Here is a 9273-nt window from a genome sequence, read left to right as displayed (position 1 = left end):
CGTTAGACTAAGAATTCATCACTTTAAACAAAATGGAGCTATCACACCTGGAAAAAAAAAAAAAAAGATGCGCATCTGTTGTCTGGGAAGAGCTTCAACATACCTAAGAAAATCGTAGAACTATGTGTAATGTGTGTACATTTTATTTTGGACTAATCTGTAGAAGCTCTATTTAAGAGTTTATTGTTGATTAATGAATTATTACATGTATAAAGTGAGATTCAAACTCTTAATACTTATCTAAGCAGACTAGCGAACTAACCACTCCACGAATGTAACTTGGTTATAATGTGTGTGTACATGTACCCTTTTATTCAATGAAAACGTCTTTAGTTGATATGATATTTCATATACTCTATAGTATACACTTTTGCCTTAAGTTTTGTTTGTTAATTTGTGAGAGACTAATTACTATCCAAATTATTAGGAGAAAAAGGAGGAGATACTAAGACGAGTGTGTGTGTTATTAAAAAAAGAAAAAAAAATGTAGAAAATAGGGCATGGGAAACAGGAAGTGCGCAAAGATAGATGATTATTTAATATTTATTATAAAGAAAGAAAGGGGCCTAAACTATTTGGCAGGACGTGGCAATATTCCAAGGCTATGGGTTTCCCAATCAGTCAGAATCCCACTTTTCCAGAGACACAACCCTCTCTCAAATCTCAATGCAGGCAGCCAGCCGGGTCCCAACCTCCATAATTGATAGCTGCTCTCATCCGTCCCTCCGCCCCAAAGGGTAACTCCATTTAATTCCATTGATGGAACCCTGGAGCCATTAACATTATTGAACCCCCAAAATGATGCAATCCCATTAATTACAAAACAGACACCTGTTACTTTCTTCTACATCGATTGCAACACTCCCACCCTTATGTTTCTAGCAAGCTCCTTCGCGCTTAAGCTGAACTTGTCATCCATCTGATGCGATGCAATAAGCATAATAAATTATTCAATAATGTAAATGTGATGAATTTAATTCAGTTAATGTACCTCGGCAGTGATGGTTATGTCGACGATGGAGGCTCCAAAAGGCAAGGAAGTGGTGTTAAGAACAGAGAGATGGAGTTTGTCAATGAGCTTGAGAATGTGCATCAACACTCCTTTGTGTTTCTCGCAGTGGATCCGGATGAGGACGTTCTTCTCAGACACTCTTGCCTCCACTTCAGGCAGCACCGACCTACTCACTGCTTTTGACACTTCGTACGATGAGTTTCCATCCCCCCCTGAATTTGACCAAGTGTCTGACACAGACACATCTTCCTCTCCGCACACCTCAGATTTCTCAACATACACAACAGACTCCGCGCTTTTCCTTTTGCTTTCAGTTTCTAGAACCTTCACTTGCTCTTGTAGCTGCTTCACGTACTTGATAGCGTCGCCTAACACCGTCGCCTTGTCCATCTGAACGCATTCTATTAGTACTCCAAAGAGATCTAAAAAGAAAAAAAAAAGAGCAAGAAAAATTGAACCTTTTTTAGGCCTGGAATAAGGGCAGAAAGTGCTATGAACTGTTGGCTAATCTTTTCCCTTCTCATTCTTTCGGCAATGATGTGATCATGGGCGTGTTGGGGGGATCTGCCAGTGCCAGCTGAGCCAGTTCTTCTGCGTCTTGGGGTTGGGGTGGTGCTCTTGGGAAGCTTGGATGGCCTCTCATTATCATTGTTACTCATCTGTGACTGTGAGTTTGAGTAATTATTAGGGGCTGCTATTATGCCATTGATGAAACTGTAGTCCTCTTCTTCCTGCAGATCAGAGCAAAAGAAGAACAAAGTCATCAGGGATTCATTTAATTTGCAAGATGAAAATGTGTTGTTTGTTTGTTTAATTACCAAATCACAGAGCCAAGTAGTCCATGATTCCTCGGTGGAAATCATGATTGATCCCAAGTGCCAAGTGAAAGTGAAAATTACACAAGACTAGTATAGTAGCTAGGCTCTCAGCTCTCTCGGTGACACGCACTAAATAGAAGATGCCTTGTTTCTTTGTTTTGTTTTATCTTTACTTTATGGGAAGCGTAGCATGTATCGTATACTATAGCTTCCATTAACTAAGTTTCGCTATTTGGTATACGTACGTAATAATGTATTAATGTATTCCATTCATGATTAATGCACGCCTACTGTACACCTCCCTTCTATTAACGCATACACATTATTAATCAAAATGACGTTAGGTTGCTAGCTAGAGTTGGGACTTTAGTACCTCACAACCCAGAAATACATCGAATCCAATCAAATTATATGTGGGGTAAAATATAGATTTTGTTCTTGAAATTTGATAAAAATTTTAAAAATATTTTTAAATTTTATTTTTTTTTAATTTTGTCTCAAAAGTTTTTTATTTACATTAAATATACTCCTGACGGCTAAATTTTTAAAAAATTTAAAACCATTCTAACAATAATGCATGAAAATGATGCTTGATTTACTTGTGTTGAGGGTTGTTCTTATGAAATTGTTGTTGAATTGGTATTAAATTTTTTGAAAAATTAGTCGCCAATAGTATATTTGATGCAAATCGAAAATTTTTGAGATAAAATTAAAACAAAATAAAACTTTTGTCAAATTTCAAGGACAAAAAATTATATTTATTTATGAAAGGGTTAACCACCAATTATACCCCCGGATTTTGTAAATGCTGACAATAATGCCCTTCACTTTTATTATCGACAAAAATATCGTTGGAAAATTTTAAAACGAGCACAAAATGCCCGTCCGGCAAGTGATGCCTTCTCCGTTGACGGAAGTGTGTGATGTGGCAAACGGAAAAGCTTGTCTGGCAAATAGAGTGCTTAGCTGGATCCGTTCCCAAATTTTCCAATTCAATAACCCTAATCCCCAATTACAAAATGAGAGTGTGATGCATCTGAAGAACCGTTCAACCATGGATGCAGCAGGTATGAAGCGAAGGTCTGCGTGAATGGTAGAAGGCGGCAACGATAGGTGCGAAGACTCTAGTTCAAAGCAGTATGACGGTATGTGTTGCTGTTCTCTTGCTGTTGTTGCTCTGAGATCGAAGACGAATGCTAACCCAGGGAGGTGGTTCTTTCGGTGCCCACTATGGAAGGTAAGCATGACTGGGTTTTGCCCTCTAATGCGTCTTTGTTGTTATTTTTGTTTTAATATGTGTTTCGCACGTTATGACTGATCTGTTCTTCATGGGTTTTCAATTTGTGTTGTTGACAGAATAAAAACCAGGATTGCAAATATTTTCAATGGATTGATGAATTGGAAGAGCAAGACATGGCTGAAGAGGAGGAATGTTCTTGGAACAACAAACCCAGGCTATCTTCAGGTGGAAAACTCAAACAGAAGAGCACTAGGAAGCTGTCTGAATCAGTGGAGTTTGAGGATATAGACCCCGAGGTGCTACCTGTTCTTGCAAAAGAATTGAAGGAGAAATTGAGGAGAATTGAAATTCTTCTAATCATGATGTGCATTGGGATTGCAATTGGTGTCTTCATCAATTTCTTTGCTCTGTTTAAGAACTGAGTTGAACTAATGTTAAATAGTGGATGAAGAGTAAATGTAACTAATTAGTGTGTATTTTGATAACTGTGAATGTGCCATATTTGGTTGAAATAGGGAATGACTACTCTTGTATTGTTTTTTCATTGAACCTGCTGTGTATTAAGTATATACCAAATTATTCGACTATAAATTTGATAAGAACCTGATATGTGTTGTGTATTGCAAAGTGCAGTAAAACCAAATAGAATACTTGCAGTAAAAACTTGGTAATTAACATTATAAATGTACTATGTCTGATTACATTGACCATAACAGGTTACATAATATTTATAGCAGTCCCAAAAAAGTCAATAAATATTCTCTATAATTCAAGCATAACCTGTGATCAAGTGACAATATTGCAATGACATAAGGGAATTGGGTAATCTACCACAAAAAGTACTAAACATAGTCAAACACAACTTAGTTCAATAACTATGAAAACAACTTAAACAAGTCAGCCAAAAAACTCATTAACACTTAAAACAAAAGATCCCTAAATCAGTTCAACAATGTCAAAATACCCTATAACAACACATTCATCATGGCTTCTTCCTTGGTTTTTGTGAAGGCTTTGAAGGTGCAGGTGTGTGCATAAATTTCATGAATCTCTTTGTGGTACCCTTGCTTGCTGCATTCATTGTTTGGTGAGAAACTAATGAGGAAGCACTGGAGCTAGAATTTGGCACATGCAGTTGGGCTAAAGTATTGGACTTCACAGGAATGTTGGACCTTCCAGCCACATTGGGCCTGACCTGTGGTGGTCTAAAAGGTACATTGGGCCTCACTGAGGCAGCCCTTGGAGTGGGAGCAGCAGCCACACTTGGCCTGACCTGTGGTGGCCTAATTGGATCATGTGCTGGTGCAATAGTAAATGGTGGTCTCATAATGGGGATCTTTGCCCTAGCACTAGATGCACCCCTCCTCACAAGTCTTGGAGCAGCAGCTACAGCACCAGCAACCTTTGGTGGAGCTGACTTATTGATAGTAGTGGTTGAATCAGATGCTGCAGCAGGGTATGATTCCAATCCTTGGGCTTGCTACAAATTCAAAAACACAAATTCCAGAAGTCTGTGTATGTTGCAGAAAAAATAAGTACAAACGTTTAACTATGAAGCTAACCTCATTATCAGTTTGAAATTGGGGGTGCCCTTGTGTAACTTGTTGTTCATCTGCTGCCTCAAGAGTCTCTTCATAGTACATTTCCTGCTCTCTATCTGATAGATCAGCAGCATCTTCTTGTTCATTTGCTGCTCCTGATGCAGTTTCGGCTGCTTCACTAGTTTGTCCCCTAAGACTTTTTTTCTTCTCTTCACATGTCCTTGCATTGTGTCTTTGCTGTAGCATATACAACAGGTTAGTACATATTTAGAATACATATTTACCAAGTCATGTATAGACTGATTTAGATTACAAAATCAATGGGTTAATATCAAGTGATGTGTTTACCTTTTTGCACCAATTACAAGTAGTTTGACCATACTTTCGTGGCATTTTGTAATGGCTATTACCATGACGCTCAGATTCATGACGTGCTCTCTTTTTTGTAGGTCTTTCGATTGGTCTTTTGTATAGAGGAGGTAGACAAGGATAACCTTGATAGTTACCCCAATACTCTTCACTGGGTACAGAGTTAATGTGGAATTGATATGCCCTGTTGTAGTGCTCCATACACAACCAATGATGCACATAGTCTTTAGGCCGGTGATTCTTTCTTTGGATAGCAGCCACTCCATGACAACAGGGCAATCCAGTCAGTTGCCACTTTCTGCAGGTACATGTTCTTTCTAGAGTGTTAACAGTAACCCTGTGTCCATGTCTCCTCACCTCAAATAAGTTATGCTCATCGTCCCCAACCCACTGGGCCTCCCAGTAATTACCCTCTTTTTTCTCCTTTTCCAGCCTACTCATCTGAATAGGTGCTAACTTTTCTGTGTATGATGATAAAGCATTATTGTTGGTAACATTATCCACTTTAGGCCATTCAGAAAATCCTGATTTCGACCATGATGATTGTTCATAACCTGACAGGTACTCCCAAGCTCGTACATTGATCTACTTGACATATGCAATTGCATTCTTAAATTCCAAATTTGTCAGTGCCCGAGCACACTGCCACAGAGCTCCTTTTAACTCTTTGTCCTTCCATCTCTTATTCAAGTTCTGCCACATGTGCATCACACAAAATCTATGTGCAACTTTTGGCATGACCTCTTGGAGTGCTGGAACCAGTCCCTAAACTCCATGTCCAAAAAATTCAACATTCAATACTACAACATAGGTGCATGAATATAAATTAGTAAGTTGGACAAGATTTAAAAATTACCTTTTGCTTATCACTCATGAAGTTCCACCCAAATTCCTTGTAATCCCCGATATCTTCATGAAGTAAATGCAAGAACCATTTCCAATTTTCCTTTGTTTCAGCATCAACCACAGCATATGCTATAGAAAATAGATGATTATTCGCATCTTGTTCTACAGCTGTGAGTAGTTGACCCCCAAAATATCCCTTAAGAAAGGTTCCATCAAGGCAAATAAAAGGCCTACAACCATGTTTAAATCCTCTCTTACATGCCTCTAAGCATATATATAAACTTCTGAATTTAGGCAAACCCTCTGGCTGTGGATGTGTGCTCATAGTACATGTAGAACCAGGATTAGCCTTAAGTAGCTCCGATAAATAATTACGTAGCTTTCCATACTGCTCCTTCTCCGTCCCCTCAATGATGTCCTTTGCCATTTCCATTGCCCTATACATCATCCGCTCACCTACACTTATGTCATATTCTACCTTGAACCACTCTTCTGCCTCCCTTTGTATCAAATTAGGGGTAATTCTAAGCTTGTTAACTAATTCACCAGCCACCCATTTACAGGTTACTGATATAGATTTGTTACTCCTTGGACATGTGTGTTCATCAACAAGCGTCTTGATTTGAAAACTTGGTGGAAAATTTCTCCTTGAACAGTACACCTCCCACGGACATTCCTGATTATAATAAATAACTCTGCATCTTAATGGCTCCACCTTTAAAAAGAACACTTCCCTTCCCATTTGGATGTTATACTTCTTAACAGCATCCTTGAACTCTTGCATCGTTGCAAACTCCATGCCCAGCTCGAGTCTAACTTGGCCAAAGCGTGCTTCAGGATTGTGTTGTGGAAATACCGGAACCCCATTTTCATCATCTGATTCAGGTAAACTATGAAGATCCTCTGACTCGTACTGGAACTCATTTTCCCCACCCTTATCAACTCCATCCGCATTACCCTCATGTATAGGCACAATCACGTTGGGGCCTCATTGTCCCTGGAAGGAATAATTCTCTGACCTGATGGTTGTGGCCTTGAGTGTTTCTTCCTTCTTCCTGATTGTCTTAAATTACCATCTCCCTCCTCATTATGATTCTCTTCTACCATAACATAAAATAAAATAATTCATTGTTAACAACAACGCAGTTTAGTAATTTTATAAAACCTAAATTGCATAATTTTCTAAATGAAATTACCTTCCACTGCAGGTTCAACATGTGGATTCACATCTTCGTTTGACATATTCTGCGCAGATTCTGCTTCTCCTCTAGCTTCTTCAGCTGGTGGTTCCCCTACTGCTTTGGTGGTACCCGATGGTGGTGGCCTTGCATGTTTCTTTCTAATTCTTTTCTACCATCTCTACCGACATCGTCATTGGTTTCATGTCCAGCTGCTTGATCTCCCTCAACTTGGGGTGCCTTAGTTGGTAGTACATTAATGGTCTTAACACTATTATTGTTTTCATCATGCACCTCAGAATCAACATTACCCTTGTCTTGAACCACTTCTCCATTACCATTGTACTGATCTTCCATCACCTCATCTTCTCCCTGTCTTTCTTCATTACGACACACGTCCTCATCGTCTACCTCTACAACCTCTACCTCATCATCAGATACCTCGACTTCATCTACGTACTCAGGATTTTCTAGAACAGGATGCTCAAAATATAAGTGAATCTTGTTACCATTTTTTATAGCAGCATCACACATACTAACAACATCAGCATCCCTCTTAAGCGGCCTTAATCCATTTGATAAGTCAAAACCGGGTTCCAACCAATGAACATCCTTAAACCCTGTGTAACCTAAATCGAGAAACAACCCTTCTACCAGAAATAAATTACAAATATCCACACATACCCTGTCAATGTTGCTAACAGTATCCCCAGAATATTGCATTCCACCCTTTTGATTGCTTTCTAACCTACCCATGTGGTGCATCACAAATGTTATGAGTGCTGACATCTGTAATTTCAAGCAGAAATATTACACATTTTAAGACTAGTACAACACTAATCAACTACTAAAATTGTTCATCCAAAGCAAAAAAAAAATTACCCGGACTAAACCCTAAACCAATGCAACACAGCAAACAACGCATGCATCAAGTGACAAAATTTTAATGCCCGAAAATCCAAATTGTCACATACTTAGTTTCCATTTTTTTCCTATCAAAGACTATGTAGCCACAACAACATGAACGAACACAAAGTTCCTAATAGCTAAGAGGCAAAGATATTCCGCGTACCTTGTCAGATGAACAACCACCAACATGCGACAATGTCCCTCCAAACCAGCGTTTGCGGTGATGATGGACTGACGATGGTCTTGGACGGTGACTTGAAGAGGAGAAGATGGAGAGACTACTATGACTCTAGTGTTAACTCTTTTACTCTTTTTGACCCTCTTTCACAGTATTACACTCTTTTAACTTCTTAATACATTAGTTGAAATTAGGTTATTAATTAAAAATTAGGGTTATTGAATTGGGAAATTTGGGAACGGATCCAGCTAAGCACTCTATTTGCCAGACAAGCTTTTTCGTTTGCCACATCACACACTTCCGTCAACGGAGAAGGCATCACTTGCCGGACGGGCATTTTGTGCGCGTTTTAAAATTTTCCAATGATATTTTTGTCGATAATAAAAGTGAGGGACATTATTATCAGCATTTACAAAATCCGGAGGTATAATTGGTGGTTAACCCTTTATGAAATTTAAAAAATTTGAATTAGCTTTTAATAAAATATTTTTATAATATTTTCCTTAAACATATATAAACAAAAATCAAATAATATTTTTAGTAAAAAGTACATATTATCATTTTAAATCGCGAATCTTGTTCCTATTTAAGAAATTTTATTCTTAATACAAATAGAATAATAATTTTTCATATACAAGCGTTTTTTTATACAAGTCTTTACAAATCATTTATATTAACACGCTTTGAGACGTTACTGCACGTTTTTCACTGCATGTTCTTAGTCTTTACAAGTCATTTATATTCACACGCTTTGAGACGTTGCTGCACGTTTTTCACTACACATTCTTCATTGCACGTTATTTTTTTTCGTTATCGTCGTCACCAATACCACCACTTCCTCTTCTTCCTCCTTTTTTTTATTGGAATTTCTTCTAGTTAATTTTTTCGTTAGAAATTTATGATTTGAATTGAATATAATGTAAAAGTTTTGCAGTGAAAAAAATATTTTTCTATAGTTACAGTAAAAATTTGGGTGTAATACGAAGATATTTGGACATATTTTAAGAATTTTTTTGTATATTTTTATTCTGATAGGTTTGTATAATTCAAAATTCTTCTTCTTCCTTATCTTCTACTACTTCTTTTTTTTTTATCATCATCACTATCTTCTTCTTTGTTTCTTATTCATCTTTTTCTTTTTGTTTTACCTTCTCAAGTTTTTTCTTGTTTTACTCTCTTAAC

At 37.7% G+C, this 9273-nt stretch overlaps 1 protein-coding gene across 1 annotated transcript; it reads right to left on the bottom strand.

The window, feature by feature from the left end:
* Positions 1-515: 515 nt before the first annotated feature.
* LOC112748090 (transcription factor NAI1-like) lies at positions 516-2172 on the bottom strand. The gene is made up of 4 exons (XM_025796297.3): positions 1831-2172; positions 1471-1743; positions 992-1402; positions 516-919 (listed from the first exon to the last, which is right to left on the bottom strand). Exons 1-4 carry the CDS (start codon positions 1873-1875, stop codon positions 845-847), a joined length of 804 nt encoding a protein of 267 aa, XP_025652082.1. The 5' UTR covers positions 1876-2172; the 3' UTR covers positions 516-844.
* Positions 2173-9273: the final 7101 nt, after the last annotated feature.

The sequence above is a fragment of the Arachis hypogaea genome, chromosome 15, assembly GCF_003086295.3.
Source record: "Arachis hypogaea cultivar Tifrunner chromosome 15, arahy.Tifrunner.gnm2.J5K5, whole genome shotgun sequence".
NCBI classification, from domain to species: Eukaryota; Viridiplantae; Streptophyta; class Magnoliopsida; order Fabales; family Fabaceae; genus Arachis; species Arachis hypogaea.
Note: the sequence above shows the minus strand (reverse complement) of the source record. Positions and strands in the feature narration are given on the sequence as shown.

What these genes read in the sequence shown, in the direction of transcription:
- LOC112748090 (XM_025796297.3), bottom strand. Translation starts at nt 1,875, where the DNA reads ATGATTTCCACCGAGGAATCATGGACTACTTGGCTCTGTGATTTG. An exon ending in TTATTCCAGGCCTAAAAAAG is followed by an intron (nt 1,403 to 1,470) that starts GTTCAATTTTTC and finishes GAATGCGTTCAG; the next exon opens with ATGGACAAGGCGACGGTGTT. An exon ending in ACATAACCATCACTGCCGAG is followed by an intron (nt 920 to 991) that starts GTACATTAACTG and finishes GCATCGCATCAG; the next exon opens with ATGGATGACAAGTTCAGCTT.